The 16368-nt window shown below is 41.8% G+C and overlaps 2 protein-coding genes across 9 annotated transcripts; both read right to left on the reverse strand.

Annotated features, from left to right (window-relative positions):
• Positions 1-362: 362 nt before the first annotated feature.
• and4 (actinodin4) lies at positions 363-4574 on the reverse strand. Of its 7 annotated transcripts, none has more exons than XM_077578113.1 (5): positions 4417-4574; positions 2995-3057; positions 2858-2902; positions 2618-2778; positions 363-1397 (listed from the first exon to the last, which is right to left on the reverse strand). In XM_077578113.1, the coding sequence occupies exons 2-5, from the start codon at positions 3047-3049 to the stop codon at positions 585-587; spliced, it is 1074 nt and encodes a 357-aa protein (XP_077434239.1). In that variant the 5' UTR covers positions 3050-3057; positions 4417-4574; the 3' UTR covers positions 363-584. The 7 variants fall into 7 exon arrangements, with proteins under 7 accessions (XP_077434239.1, XP_077434237.1, XP_077434234.1 ...); XM_077578111.1 differs by having other exon boundaries at positions 2995-3797; XM_077578108.1 differs by having other exon boundaries at positions 2995-3843.
• A 586-nt stretch (positions 4575-5160) lies between these two features.
• mcm7 (minichromosome maintenance complex component 7) lies at positions 5161-16301 on the reverse strand. 2 transcript variants are annotated; one of them, XM_077578882.1, is made up of 15 exons: positions 16078-16301; positions 14314-14393; positions 13182-13346; positions 12986-13110; positions 12188-12368; positions 11978-12115; positions 11562-11711; positions 11342-11456; positions 11127-11258; positions 9574-9657; positions 9292-9503; positions 8954-9219; positions 7790-7958; positions 5854-5963; positions 5161-5603 (listed from the first exon to the last, which is right to left on the reverse strand). In XM_077578882.1, exons 1-15 carry the CDS (start codon positions 16106-16108, stop codon positions 5387-5389), a joined length of 2175 nt encoding a protein of 724 aa, XP_077435008.1. In that variant the 5' UTR covers positions 16109-16301; the 3' UTR covers positions 5161-5386. The 2 variants fall into 2 exon arrangements, with proteins under 2 accessions (XP_077435008.1, XP_077435009.1); XM_077578883.1 differs by lacking the exon at positions 16078-16301 and adding an exon at positions 14871-14987.
• Between the last annotated feature and the right edge of the window lie 67 nt (positions 16302-16368).

A 16368-nucleotide genomic window follows, 5' to 3' on the forward strand; every position in this document is an offset into this window, starting at 1 on the left:
TATGTTGTGGCTTCTTGGTGCCAAGAGAATTTGTTAATAAGTAAAAGTAAATTGAGGAGTTTCATTTTGACAAAAGTAGAGCTTTGGCGGTATTATGGTGGCAAGGAACTATGTTGAAGTAAGTTTGTTGTTAGACAAAAGTAGTGGTTTGCTGCTATCTTGTGGCAGCTTGTTGCCACAGGACTATATTGAAGTAAGTTGAGGAGCTTCATTTAGAGAAAAGTAGTGATTTGCCACCATCTTGTGGCATCTATAGGCTAGTATAAACCTTTTGTCAATTACTTGTGGAATTGTGCAATACAAGCCATCAAAAAGTATGGTAGTTGTTTTGTTTTTTCACAGAGTTTTCAAAACTAACCCCGTTTGTGTTTCCCAACTTTTATTTGAGCCAAGGCACATTTTACATTAGAAAACCCTCACAGCACACCACCGAACAAAGACGTCAGAAAAAAAGTGGACTACAATGATGATGATCTCAAAGAGCATTTGTCACTATATGTCACCGGCGTAGATAGATGAACACAAATACATCGTTTGTAGTAAATAAATTACAATTTTTGGGTCAATTGAAACTGATAGCGACTTTACTGGGTCTCGTCTTCGGGCTCGTCTTCGGGTGCTTCCGGTTGAGGGTACTGGAAGCGGACCGGGTCGTACAGATCATCGCGGGGGTCATAGGGCATGTGGGGGTAGTAGTAAGGGAAGGGGAAGGCCTTCTTCTGGATGGGAGGCGGAGGAGGCGCAGGCTCCTCGACAGGTTCCTCCTTCTCCTCTTTGATAGGTGGGGGCGGCGGAGGGGGCGGGGGCCCCATGACTTTCCCTTTGATGGCTCTGGGCGGGTGGTCGATGAGGCAGTCGGGGTCCCAGTACGGGTCGCAGTCGTACTCCATGCCTTTGAATGCGTGGATGGGGGCGGGCAGGGGAGACTTTTTAACGAGGACGGGCGGCGGGACAAATTTCCTCGAGGGAGGGGGCGGTGGCGGCGGCGGCTGGGGTGCCGAGACCGGGGCGGGCGGAGCCTTCTGGGGAGCGCAGTGGGGGTGGTAGCGGGGGTCGCAGAGGACGGGTACGGCGCCGGCGGGAAGGTAGACGATGTGGGGCTTGCACAGGGGGTCTTTAGTGTTGCACAGGTAGAGCACGTCCGCCTGGGAGATGGAGGGGGCGCGGGGGAGGGGGGGAGGCTCGGTGGCGGGCGGCTCGGTGGCCATGGGGACGCCTTTCATGGGTGCGGGAGGAGGAGGGGGGGCCACCACCTTGCATTTTTTGTCTGTGGTGGGGTCGCACATGATTTGGGGGACCCCCAGCTTGTTCTGGAAGTACGAGGCGTTGGGGCCGTACGTTTGCTCCAAGTTCCTCATCTGCTGGTACAACATCCTCAGTTTGTCGATCTCGTACAGCTGAGGGACGCACAATGAAGAGTTTTTTTTTTATCAAACATATGTTTAACTAGAGTTGCCAGAGAAAAAAAAAACTAGTCACATGACTCAGCAAAATGACAACATCTTATTATTTCAGTGTTTTCAGCTGTAATGTATGTCACTCAAACCAGCATATAAACCATCAGCTACATATATGTATATATATAAATAAAAAAGTTTAAAAATAATAATTTAAATAAAAAACAAGATTAAAAAAATAAAATAAAATATAAAAGTAAATGTCGAAATAAATACAAAAATAAATATATAAATACAAATAAATATCACTCTGCTCACATTTATGTATTTCATGATGCTGCAGACGCTTTGTCAGGACGGAATGTTATTCAAATTGAGGGGGCAGTTCTAAGCGTTTCTTGGGTTGGGCTCCGCTGTTGCAAACTGTTTAGAGTGAGCGGGTCGGCGAACAAGGGAGTCTCACCGGCTTGCATGGAGAGCTCCAGCAATGGACAAATCCAAGACATGCTTAGGACCACCCCCTCATTTGAATAATATTTCAACCTGACATCTGCATCTGCAGCATGAATTAAAAAAAATGTGAGCAGAGCTTTTTTATTTATTGATTGATATATTTAAAAAATATATTGTTTTGATTTTTGCAATTATTTTTACTTGTATTTATTTATTTATGACTATATATATTTACATATATAGTTGTTTTTATTTCCTTTTTGAATTATATTTTTTATGTACGTTTTTATTTTCACTTTTATTCATTTAAAGTAGCACAAAGGAACTTTTCAACCTTAATAAAATATTTTCATAACTCTTCTGATGAAACATTGACTTAAACGTAGTTATATGGTACATTTGCCATGGCCTGAGGGGGTCTGTATCATTTTTACTGGCACAAAGCAACTTTGAGGAGGATGGTAGGAACACTGCCGCACAAAAAAAACGACAAATGTGCTGACTGCTTTATGGCAATGCTATGCGCTTGTCCTCATAGGAAACGTGGTCTTCCTTCGGACATAACAATACCACTTTTGTCCATATGGCGTCGCCATAATCAACATAAATGGAAAGTTCCTTAGTGTTGCTTTAATTATTTATTTCGTCATTTATTCCTTTTTAATTTGGGCAGTTTTGGTCCTCTATAAAGTTTAGGGTAAGGGGCTAGGAAATGCATTATGCCAATGGGATGTCCCCACAAAGATATTAAGACAGACATGAGTTACCCCCTCAGTGTGTCCGATGCTGCTGTAGTATCGGTAGTAGGCCTGGAAGTCCGGGTTTCCTCGGTACCATTTGGGGTCAATGTTCCTCTTGGGCCTGGAGTGGCTCAGGAAGTGGTTGGCTTTCTGAGGGTCGAGGCCGACGCCAGCGACGGGAACCAACCCTGTCCCGAGAGTGAGGAAGAGGAAGATGAAGAGCATGTAGACAGGGCGATTGGTGATCAAGTGATGATGTTGTGTTACCTTCCTGCTGGATGGCAGTCAGCAAGGATTTGGCCTCCAGAAAGCCTGCAAAAGGGAACATTAACAAAAGATTCACAAGATTCGATTTGTGACACTTTGATGTCAAATCAAGTCACATAAGAATGATTCTAATTTACCTGGAAGCCATGTTAGACAGCTCAGTGCCGCCAACAAACACAACGAGGAAATCATCTGGACCCCTGAAAACAGGTTGAAGCAACTTTAAAAACTAACAATACTCATTTGTGTATGCATACTATATGTACTTGATTACATATTCGACTATGATCATAATAATACACCTTATTGACTTCAGTTATTGAATTAAATATGATGATAATTTTACATCATCATATCACATTTCAATTCAAATCTTTTTTGTCAAATTAGCTGCCAGATATGAAACTATATTGAAAATAATTGTCAGTTAATAATCATTAATTTGATACTTTTCTTTACAAAATAGTTTAAATAAATGGCAACATTATACCTTTTTTTTAAACTCTTAATGTAGGTAAGTAAACAGCGACTTTATTTAAAAAAAAAAAAGAATATTTAAAACTATATAAACAACAAAAACGTACTTTCATTTAAGAAATAATGTTCCAACATTTAACATAGGCAAATAAACATCAACATTCTAATTTTCTTGAAAAATATTTTACCACTTAATTACTGTGCATGCACTATAGCCTAAAAATGCTCCATTGTTTACATAATAATTGAACAATATTTTTGCCTGTAACAACCACAAGCACAATAATACACGTTTCATGAATTATTAAATCCAGTGAATAAAGGTTACTTTACCTGGTTCAGGAAGCTGTCCTCACAGCTCACAATGTGGCAGGCAGGTTAAATACTGAGTGAGTCAGGCTCATCCTAACCCGGGAGCGGCTATCCAATAGGATCCCTCCCTCATTTGGGGGGGATCAAAATCCTGAAGCACACCTCCCTTGTTGTGAATACACTTTTATACGCGAGGCCTTTGGCGACAATTAAAAACAAAAAGCAGCCAGTAAAAGTCGACTCGGGGTGGAAAGGGGGCCATTAAAGCGAGAGCCCTGCTGAGAAAAGTGCAACTGGGAGGGAAAATGCTGCAGACTAACACGATATACTTGCCAGGATGACGAAAAAAACAAAAATCAAAAGATGTCGACCTCATGCTACTTAAAATTTATGGACGACGAGAGTCTGCATGCACCAAAAAAAAAGGTGCTTATTAGTTCTTGGACTTGTGGCAACACCTGCTGCTGAGATTCTTTTTTAAAATTAAAACAAGGGTGGGCAACTTTCGGACCGTGGAGCTATACATAGCATTTGAGCTAAGAGAACCAGAGAGGGAGAACTCAATTTATGTTTGTTAAAATAGAAACTAAAGCTAACATGGTATTTTGATAAGAATACATGAGATTATTACATACGTAAATCTCAGGGCACGGCCATTTTGTCCTGTACCGCCCTCTGTTGTTGACTAAAATAGACGTTAGTATCCTCATGAACGTTAAGGTTCACCTGTTTTTCTGGATTTGGTCATGATATTTGTAATATTTACTCACCTGTTGTCTGAAGCCGGGCTGTGTTTGGTTATTACCTGACTCCTGAGCACCTGGCTGTGATGTAATTTTCAGAACAGCAAGTGACAAAATGGCCGCCCCGAGATGGCTACGGGTGGCTTTTGCTGCTCGATTTTAATCAGAATGCCGTGTTCAGATAGTGGGGGCGCACATACAACATATAAATAACATGATCAGTTGACTACAGTACTATAAATAATAATAAAGTACTATGGAGAAACTTTTGGGAAAAGATAAATTTTAAAGTTTTCTCAGGGTGATACCTGTATTGGGTAGATTTGTCTTTTTCTGGGGAGCAGTGTATATACGTGTATATATAAATATAATTAAAAATCAAATTGTTCTACTTCCTCAATGTGGTGTCCATCTTAAATTACCAGTATTGATTGCCCTATAAAGGATTTCGGAGAGGGTGGGGGAGAACGCCTCAATCTGGGCTAAAGCCTGACAACTTCAACACATCCGTCGGAAAGTGTAAATTTGTGAATACATGTATAAACGTGCATAATTGGAACATGCACATTCGGGAGTAAAAAAGATAAAACAGACTAACATCTGTCTTTAACATGTTACAGGAGAGAAAAAAAATGCTGCAGGGTATTTGAAACAGACTCCTGAACGTAATGTAATTGGTAGCTGCCACCACACGCAGTTAAGTTTCCTGCAAGCCGCCATTTTATTCATATGAGCGTTTTTCCAATGTCATTCACACACACTCACACATCGTAAAGCAAAGAGCGAATGATAAATTTATTATAGCTATGCGTCACAACAGAAGAATCAAGGTAACATTGCATTACAATGTGTAAAAATATACAGAATAGCTCAATGAAGCGCTGGAATAAGTTCTGACATATTTACAAGCGGCGTTCGTAAAAAGCGAACACTAAAAAGGTTCAACTTTAAACAGAATGTTGAAGGAAACTCAAAGTGCCAGCGTCTCCTGCTCCTCTCAGACGAAGGTGATACGGGTTCGAGCCTGGTTGATCTGCCACACGTTGAGCTCCTCGTACTCCTCCAGGGCCTCCTGGAACATGGCGGGTGTGTAGCCCCGCGACACACACCGTTGCTCGGCCTCCGACATGCGCACCACGCCGCCGCGGCCCGTCGCGCCCTCCGCGGCCAGTTCGCGCACCAGGGAGAAGATGACGTCGGCCGGGCGCTGAGTCCTGTGGACCAATCATGAGGACCCAAATGTGAACGGTGGACATTTCAGACTACAGCCACGTTGCAGAGGGCGAGTCATTTAATTTAAACATTTGAACATGCGGCTCCGTCCATAAAATAAATTTACAGCTTCCTGCAGGACATGCAGCTTCTAAATGGTATGCGAGAAACTCGTAAAGGACTTTTTTTTTTTGAGGGTTGGGGGACCTGCGGGCACTTGTTCTAAGCAGTCGTTAAAAGTTGGCGTCAAACCTCGCGTTGCTGGACTTGTCGGTTTGCAGCGAGTCTTTTGACATCTCCATCAGTCTCATGGCCTCGTTGACGTCCTCCTTCTCCACGCCGTCCATCAAGCGGAGGCGGGCCTGCATGGGGAGAAGACGTTATGGGAAAAATGGAGTGTGATTTGAGTGTCTGGCGTGGCTCACAAAATGGCCGGGAAAATTAATAAGACAGCAGCAGATCACGTGACGTCATTACAGTTGGCATCAAAGAACCACCAATATGTTTCCACTTCCTGTTTTAGATCCCATTTCCTTGATGGGATGCAGTTAAGTTGGCATGGGCCTACTTTGTGAACGAAAGGTAAAAAAAAAAAAACATCTTTTGTTCTACGTTTATAAAACAGACTACATAGCAAAAAAGTCCTTTGTTTTCATCTGTCAGTTATTTTCATACACGAGTTTCCAGGGATTAATTTTTACATAAAATTTACTGTAAAATGAACAGTCGTTTGGAAATGGGCTCGATACCACTCCTTCATTTCCTGTCTTTCATGAGTGGACAAACTGATTAATCCAGGTGTGCCTGACCTCAGTAACCACGACGACAATGGCCAGACACACCTGGATTAATCAGTTTGTCCGATCATGAAAGACAGGATACAAAAGGAGTTGAGCTGTGCAAAGAGCCCAATGCAATTTATTAACAACAGTTAGGGATGTGCAATTAATCAAGAAATAATTACAATTATTACACTCCACAATTACAAAATCAGCATAAATTGCCAAAAAGATTATTAATACAAATTTTTGAGTCGTTTGAATTTAGACATTTGCACCTTAAATTTTTTATTTTTTTAAATCAGTTTTGTTCCATCCAAAAGGAACTTGCCTAATAAATAGTGTTTCAAAGGATTTTATTTGTCTTAAATGTTTTTGTTTTTAAATATTAGCTTGTTTTGTACCAAAAACGTAGTCGTCCCACTGGACAGTGCACAAGTTATTTGCCAACATAAATAAATAAATATTATAAATTCTGTTTGGTCTAAAATGAATTTACAGAATTATAGTGCTTCTATTTTTTTTTTTTTAAATTGGTTTTAATATTTAAACATTTTCTTGTTTTGTACCGAAAAATAACCATTTGAATAATCACAATTATTATTTTTTCCCATAATCGAGCAGTCCTAACAATAATTGTGACATTTTTATTTATATCTTGCGCTCCACAGATACTCCATCCATCCATCCAGCCATCCATCATACATACTTGAGTACAATTACTTTTAAGTACTGAGATCGGAACAAAATCCCACATGGCCGCTCGGTGACTTTGTAGCTTCTTGATGAAGTCGGCTGCGCTGTGCCGGCACTGTCAGACCGAGACAAGTGCAATGCCCTCTGGGATGGCCGGCAATTGCCCAAGTCTCCGCCTCTCAACACCAGCTAGTCTCTCTCGACGGGATTATGATGATGTCACTTCCGAGCGCGCTCAGTTTTGCATGGGTTTGCACAGCTGGCACACAGGGGCTGACTGCCCACCCTGCAAAGCTAAGCGCGCTTGGACCATCGCGGATGTTCCGCACATGGGGAATGGAGGGAGTGCGACACCTGGTGGACACACAGTTGCAGTGCAGCGCCACTCAGCTGCAGGAAGTGCTGATTCTGCAGTAGGCCCATAATGCTACCTGCACAAACAGCACTTTTCGCAGCCAGAGGCAAACCGAATGTGAAGACATCTTAAGAACTATGAGAGAACTTGCATTCCATTTGTTTTTGTCCAGCGTGGGAAACAAGTGCTCACGGTGCAGTAGATTGGCTTTTCATCACTACCTGCACTGTAAGCACTTTAGCTCACACTGAACCACTAATGAAAACCGATCGAAGAGTCTTCAGGTCAGTAATTATGCAGTCAACCAAATCGTCACAAATCAAGACAGAAAAATGTGTGTGACCAATATTATTCTCACCAGCGCGGTGGCGAGTCGGAGAATGGAGAGGAGCGTGCGGGCTGAGGTGAAGGTGGTGTCCTTGCTGACCCGCGCCTCCTTCCTCATCTCCACGTAGGCGGCGGTGATGTAGTCGGCCAGCGACTCGGGAACCACCGGCTGCTTCTTCTTACACACGGAAATGTAACGTCTGACGGGAATTGGAGAAAGACACACATTAGCTGCACTAGAACAAGCCTCACTCAAAACATGCCACTTCCCAACTTAAAAAAATTAAAATATATATAGAGAATCAAGTCTTCTTAAATATCAAGGACATGATAAAAGCTCCGCAAATGTTAAAGTCTAAATTAAATTTTGTGGAGGAAGTAAACGAGTGTGACACAAACATTGGCATTGACACAGATCAGATTAAAATATTTTCATAATTCTAAATATAAATTAAAAAGATTCCAAATTGTGCTTAAGTACAATAAGTCAGGTCTTTCATAAATGTAAGAAAATACTATTCATGTGAACAGTTAATGTAAAGAAAACATTAAAATACTTTTTTTTTTAATCGTAATTTAAAATTCTATCTTAGAAATTTATGGGAAAAAGAGATTAACTCATTTGCTCCCAAAAACGTATAAAAACCTATTTGAAATATTTCCATGGTCCCAAAAATGTCTTTATATTTTTTTTTTTTAAATGCTAGAGCATACAGAAGGTTGACCTGAAGAGGTCGCTTAAAGCAATGGTAGTTACAAAAAACGGCCAGCAGGTGGCATCAGAGCATAAGAGATCAATCAGGGCCATGTTGCAACCTAACTAATTTGAACAGATTTGTAAATGATGATGAAACTTAGCTATATTCTACTATGCTAAAAACAGATACAAATATGCTTTTGTCACGATGAAAGAAGATACGCTAATCTTTCTTTCGGTAGGTTCCATGTTTTTATAGCAATAGAACACAATATTCTGTGGGACTTGCAACATCAGTCTGTTAACATCCAGTAAAACAGCCGGGAGCGAAGGGGGTTGCTTCAGTGAAAATGGCTGTAAGTGAATGTTAAAATAATCGATTCATGGTTTTAGGAATCGATATGAGGCTCGAAAAGGAAAATTGATTCAATAGATTATTTGATTTTTTTTAAACCCAGCGCTAGATTTTAATGTCAACTGTAAATAACCCCCACACACCTCATAAGCTTCATGTCGATGGGGGTGAAGTGTGTGGGCGGCTGGCGGCAGTGCTGGTGTACGTAAGTGATGTGCTGGGCCAGACGCAGGTCCGAGTCGGCGTCCGGCTTGTCCTGGATGAGCCACAGCAGGTCGAAACGCGAGAGCAGCGCGGCCGGCAGCTGGACGTTCTGCTCAATGCTCTTCTTGGGGTTGTAGCGGCCGTACGCCGGGTTGGCGGCGGCCAGGATGGAGCAGCGGGCGTTCAGGGAGGTCATGATGCCGGCCTGTTTAGGCGGGCGGGGCGTTAGGACTCCTCCAAAATATCAATTAAAAAAAGAAGAAGAAGAAGAGTTTACCTTGGCGATGGAGATGGTCTGTTGCTCCATCACTTCGTGGATGGCCGTGCGGTCGGCGTCAGCCATTTTGTCAAACTCGTCGATGCAGCACACGCCCTGGTCGGCCAGCACCAGGGCGCCGCCTTCCAGGGTCATCTCGCCCGTCAGGGGGTCTCGCATCACAGCTGCCGTCAAGCCCACTCCGGATGAACCTCGGCCCGTCGTGTACTGGCCTGAAGGCGACGATGAGGGTTACCCACAATACACATGCGTGATTATCTGAAAATGATTTGGGGCACTTACTGCGAGGAGCCAGGCGGTCGATGTAGCACAACAGCTGGGATTTGGCTACTCCAGGATCTCCCATTAAGCAGATGTTGATGTTGCCTGAGTGGACATTGCAGGACGCGCGTCAAGATGGGACATTACGGAAAGAAATAGGAAAACATTTTGACAGAAGTTCAAAGTCTTAAAAGTAGTTTTAATGTATACGAGTCAGAGGCGTTGTTGTGGCGGCACTCCATTTTCTATCTTTTTGTACTGTATTATTTTAGCCTTTAAGACAAATACATTTCCTTGTAGAAATTTTGTAGTATAAAAACGGACTAAACAACAATCGATATTTTCTGGGCGTCATATTTTGTTTCAGCTATTCCTTATGGTTAACCTGATGCGTGCAAAAAAAAAGCAGAAAAACAATGTGCATGAAAGCGGTTAAAAAAAAAATCATATCAAAGATCAAACAATCTTTTTCATATTTAATAGAAAGACACTGTAGGCATAAAATTTTTTAAGAATTAAGTCCTTAAATATATATATATATATATATATATATATATATATATATATATATATATATATATATATATATATATATATATATATATATATATATATATATATATATATATATATATATATATATATATATTTAACTCTTTGACTGCCAGACGTTTTCAGAAAAGGGATGCCGTGGGTGCCAGCCGATTTTAAGCATTTTGACTGATCTTTCAAGGTCCATAGAAAAGTATGTGTTTGGACTATGGAAACACACATACTACCAAAAAAAGATTGGACTCTAATCTTTCATCAGAAAAAAAAAAAGTTTGTTTCTACCTTATTCCGTTTTTCAGTAATCCACAATAGAAAATGGTTAGTTTCACCTCTGTTTTGAAACAAACGTCTTTTAACGTCTTTGGCACTCCTCCATAGGATTTTACTAAACGTTATTTAACGTCTTTGGCAGTCAAAGAGATATAAATAAAAAGTTACCAAAAATGAAATGCAAATTTATTCAACTTAAAAGGGATAACCAATCATGGCTCAGTTTGCCAACATCACATGACAAAACCTAGAAAACAAGTGAGCCGTGATTCATCAGCAAGTGGAAAAATATGTTTTTAGAGGTATTAATTGAACATGAAAAATAATGAAGTTACCAAATTCATTCTGGACAAATTATTACATTATTACTGCTGAAAATGACTAAATGAGTTAAGCATCCCTGTAAGTCTTTTTTTTTTAAAACAATTTTTACACACACTGTTGTATGCGTATTACTAGTCTAAACACGGGACCTCGTTTCCGAGTTCGGTCACGTGACAGTCACAAATTGAACCGCGACTGGTCGCTACCTAAGCAACTGCGATGTCATTTTCAGTCGACAGCAAGTGGCAAAATGGCCGCCCCCTGAGATGGATAAAAACGGGTGGATGTTGCTGCTGCTTAATTCATATTCCACAAGCGCAATATTTATCACAATATCGTGTTTAGACTACTAGTAGGGCTGCATAGAACATTATCGTAAAGAAAACTTCCCTATTAAGTGCTTGCATAACACTAGAGGGCGCCCTCACCTCTGATCTTCATGCCTTTAGGAGCTTGTTGCACACCTCCGACCAGAAGCAAAAGCAGGGCCTTCTTCACATCCTCGTGGCCATAAATCTCCGGTGCGATTGATCCAGACAGTTTCTCGTAGAAGCCTTCCTCTACAAAAAATAAATAAATAATAATAATCCTGTTGGTTCCTTTCAACAAAACAACATCGCACCACGCCGACGGAAACTTGTACCGGTGATGCTGCGCAGTTCTTCTTCGGTCAGCTCCTCGTTTCCTAACTCGTCATCCTCGGTCTTGTTCATGAGCGTGATGGTGTGAGCTTCCATGTAAGTCTCGGACAGAAGACCCTAAGGACAAAATTGCATTTTTAAGATGATAAGATTTCAAGACGCTTCCCACAAAGATCTCAAAGAACCCCATTGGTCAAAGAAATGAAAATGTGTCTACGGTACCTGCGTGACCTGTTTGAAGCCGGTGCGCAGAAGTGGCAGGAAGATTCCCGTGATGGCCACGTGGTCGCCCGGTTGGGCGAGGCGTGTGTTTTCACCACGTGCGTACACGGACATACTTCTCGGGATGTTGCCGACGGGCACCTGGTCACTCTGTGGAAAGGTTGTTAAGAAGTTACCGGAAAATAACGGATTACATTTAAAAAAAAAAAAAAGTTTCTCTCCCCTAACTAAATGAAATAAATAGTATTTTTTTTAAAATTAAAATAAATAAAAAAAGCTAATTTTGAACCTCTAAAAATTAAAGGAAAAAAATCTAAATGAAATAAAAACCAATTAAGATAACCTTGCTCTGTAGATGGAAAACTTAAGACAAGAAAATGCCGACATCAATTCCAGGCGGTCCAAAATGTGCTTACATGCTCCTGAATCCGAAGTTCTTGGAATTTGACAAACTTGGAGCCTCTGGTCTGCAGGTAGAGGCGACCTCCAGATTTGTTGGTCATGCACTCTTGGCTGGGACACATGACGAGGGGCATGAAGGATGACGATTGGATCTGCACGAAAGCGAGACGATGAGCGGAGGAAGTGCGTCTTGGCCCCAGACTGTGAAAAATTGCGGGCCTTACCGGTTGATACGTCTCGGCGCCGCACTGGTCACACGTGTACGTGGCCACCGCCATCATGGGCTTGACCTCAGTGGCGCGGGTTATGATACCTCGGACGGTCACCAGGTGCCCGATGCTGTCGGCCCGCACGTCGCGCACCACTTTATGCTTTGCTATGCTGGGGGGCTTGAAGTACACCTCGCTGGGAAGAAAAACACGTTCATCGGATCCAGCCCAGTGCAAATAGATCTTTGACGTCTATAGTAGGGGTGTGCCAGAAAAAAAAAATCAAAAAAAAAAATCGATTCTCATAAGGATCGCGATTCAGAATCTATTTTAAATGCCCCCCCCCCCAAATTATTTTATACTGTCTTGCCTTTGTCTGTGCGTGCCTTTATTTGGAGCGCTGTTCATGTTGTACTCGATTTGGCCACTTAGGGGCAGTGTGGTTCCACGTGGTCTAATACACTGTTAAGTTGTAGCCACATTAGAGAGTAGAAGGAAAAAGTCACAATCAAGTTATTCCAATAACAGTTTTTTTTTTGCAGTGTGGAGCCGTTCTTTTGAGTGACAAAAGTGCCGCGAGTAGCGCGCTAATTAGCATTAGCGAGTCAGAAAGGAGTAGATCATTACAATTCCTTGTACCTCTATAGAATGAAGCAAAAATTATTTAGATCAAATCATTTTGAAGAAAAAATCGTTCTTAATCAAAAATCAATTCTGAATCAAATCGCACCCCTAGTCTATAGCCGTCAATGGCAGCAAAAGAGTCCAAACAGATTCAATTATCAATTCCACTGTATTAACCCAGAAACGTACAATCTCCTCATGAGCTCCGCCGGGTACTGGTTTCGAGCGTTGCGCGCGTCTTCGGGGTCGCGTGACCTCTGTTCCATCATCAGCCGGTGTTCGATGTAGACATCCAGTGCATCTTTGGCCACAATCTGGACAAGACGATGTAAAAGTACGTCTTGTTAATACACACGAAGCAGCGAGCTGCGCTGGTTCCGCTTACGTCTCGTTCTTTGTACTCGGGCAGCAGTTCGTGAACGGCGTCGGCAAAGAGGCCCGTGTAGCGCTTGGCGTTTTCGCAGACGCTCTCCACCAACTCGGGGTCTTCCTCAGCCACGTCATCCAGGTCCACATAGAGAGACACCTGCTCTCTGTGCGCCAGCGCCACCTGGAGGCACGCGAACAATTAGCGACGATAGCACTAAAAGCTTCTCCTTCTTCTTTCAGACAATTATAATCAAACCCGACTATTTTTGTCATAAGGTAAGGTCTGCAACTAATGATTTTCAATGAAAAAATAAATAAATAAATGATTGCTTTGTTAAAAACCTATTTTAAATTGATGTTGCAGAAAACGCACTAGTTTGGTCCGTAACATGTCCAAATCAGATTTTTTTTTTTTATCTTTGTTTTCCAAAGTAAAAGTATACAGTATATTTGAAAATGAAAAACAGAATCAGTCTGTTTTCATGGCGGTCAATAGAAATCTGAGAATATTTACTAAGGTTTTGGAATGATTAATTGATTATAAACTGATAATCCATCCTAGTTGCTGATTAAAACACTGCACCTATTTTGCTGGTGTTACATGATTAGAATTGTTTTTGTTCACAGCAGAGAAAGAAAGTTGATGACCGTGTATTTTATTTAGTGATGTGTGGGTACCATAAACCAGGTCATAGCCAGTTTTATTTTAAGTTATCAGTAGTCGCAACAGCCTCGTGGCCGTTCCACATTCAAGAACTAAAAAATTAGAAATAAAGAATAGAAAACTGCCGTTCATTTTATGCATTTTTAAGGAGATACACTATACAGGGATACAGCGTATTGTTTTATCTGTAAAATGTTATGAAATTTGATCTAACATCCCTAATTTTAATCTCTCCATAAGAAAATAACAGAATAAAGCACATAAACAAATTTAATGCTTGGGTGGGGAATTCAAGTCCATAAAAAAAAAAGTTGGACAATACACATATACTTTAAAAGCACTATGCAGCACTCCATTTTCTATTAAAAAGAAGTTCAAATCCAAATGTCTATTTTCAACAAACTTTCATTGTTTCTTTGAAATGTTCCATCAAAAACCCTTCAACGCAATATCATAAACGACAAGTAATATTACATGTACTCACGAGTTGCGCTCCGTATTTGAACACCTTCTTCCCATTGTCATCCTCGGAGTAAAACTCCTGCAGGAACCTCTTGCATTTATCTGTAAAGGAACACAAAGTCGAAAAAAACAGACGAAATCAAACATTGTTCCGACCCCCTTTTTTTTTCATGCGCAGACACATTACAATGAAACTGGGGCGCTTAAAGACGTTGATGAGAAGCCGCAGAGGGGCCTCCACGCTGGGAGCTAATTTGTTGTTTTGCGACGACACGACCCCCTCCTCCTCCTCCTCTTTGTTGAGTAACATGGCATCCTGTATTCTCGATGAGTCACTATCGCATTTAGTGCCTCTTAAAAACTACCACCGTCGGTACAAAAGACGACTCAAAACCACCGTGGCTTGTTTTCTCGTAGGTTTCGAGGTTAAATAACAGTCATTATGCTGCGAATCTGCTTCCGGATGAGGATGACAATACACAACACACGCGCGCGCTCACTTCGGGGTCCATGTTTTTTTTTTGGAAGGGGCAAAAACACAGCCAGCACTTCTTTAAAGCCCCTTAAGTACAAACAAACCTTCAGTCCCGCGTCACAAGCGAGCGTCACCGAGCACGGAGCCGAGAAAGGGAAGCGGCCCGCGCACTTTGACGACATAGTTCGGTTCTCGCCGCGCAGCTTTGGCGTTTCTGAGCTGGATGATGTTTTTGTAAACAAAGCAGCACATGGCTTTGGCGCCTCGTTACCGTCGATATCCTTGCGCGGCTGCTCCGCGAGGAGAAATAGCGCTGCTCCGGTTTCTAGTCGTAAACTGGTTGTCAAGGCGGTTTCAATTAAATTACCTAAAAATAATAATAAAAAACAATAACCTCACCAACACTTGAACTTTAACTATAGCATGTTTATTAGTGGAGTGAAAAGCATTTTGGGTTACACCCACCGAAATGTTTTTTTCGATTGTAACAACTTGTGTATTTACCATTCGGGGTGCTTTTACATGTGCTACAAATTATACTATTAACCAGGTAAGTTGACTCAAAGTAAGTCATTCAACTTTCAACCAATGACAAAAAAAATCAGCTGCACCTATTGTGATTCAAATGCTATAATATACACATTCATGTGCGTCTACTTACACAGTTGACCAGGAAATAGTCTTCAAAAGAAAGTTTTTCAACTTTTAACATGACTAGTTGGCTGGCATGCTAACGTAGCTGCATTTGTATTGAACGGTGAATCGGAAGCTACTTTTTAAACAGCAAGTGAACAGTGTTAGCCGGACTATTTTTGCAATCTAGCATGTTGTGCAAGTGGGGAGGAAAAAGGTGAGTTAAATTGGCCGAACAGTAACTTGGTAGCAAGTGACTAGACTACAAGTGGTTGGACATGTGCTCGCTGAACGCCTGCTCCCTTTGTTCCTGTGGTCTCATCCGGGTCAGTGAACAGTCACAACCCCCACCCACACGCCAAAGAAGCATGACTACTAAACTTACTGACGGTCGCTATGTTTTAACAACTTCATTGCTTTTTTGACCACTTATTCGTTTTCTAATACACTTTAAACAACAACATCTTATACGTATTGTACACACGAGGACTGACTACAACATAATTTGCTAAACCAAACACACGTTTACATTGGAATCTAAGGAAACTCCATTTTGTTTTCTGGAATGTTTAAGAAACTTCATTTTGTTTTCAAATTAAGAGGGTATCGCGATAATGAGTTTCTAGGACTTGTTCATGCCAACCTGTTGCAGCCATGCCGCTGGTGAGCGACCCCTACCTTTCTCCGCCGCGTAATCTTTGCGCGCCATATCTACTGCCGACAGGATTTAATTCCACAATCCCGGAGGTCGAGCGATGCGAGCGTTTCAACCAATTCCGCCTTTTTGTCGTTATTCGAGTGATCGTGTTGATGCTGGCAGAAAGTCACTGGTTGTCCTCTCGAGCTCGCCGCTGAGAAGTGGCGCGAGTCTGACGTCGTCGTCGACCAATCGCGTCGCCAGTTTGAGCGCGGAAAAGGCGGGCCTTCTCCGTGGCGGGAAAGCTGCTGGGTCACAGAACGTCACGTGAC

This window comes from Vanacampus margaritifer, chromosome 10 (genome assembly GCF_051991255.1).
Source record: "Vanacampus margaritifer isolate UIUO_Vmar chromosome 10, RoL_Vmar_1.0, whole genome shotgun sequence".
Classification (NCBI taxonomy): domain Eukaryota; kingdom Metazoa; phylum Chordata; class Actinopteri; order Syngnathiformes; family Syngnathidae; genus Vanacampus; species Vanacampus margaritifer.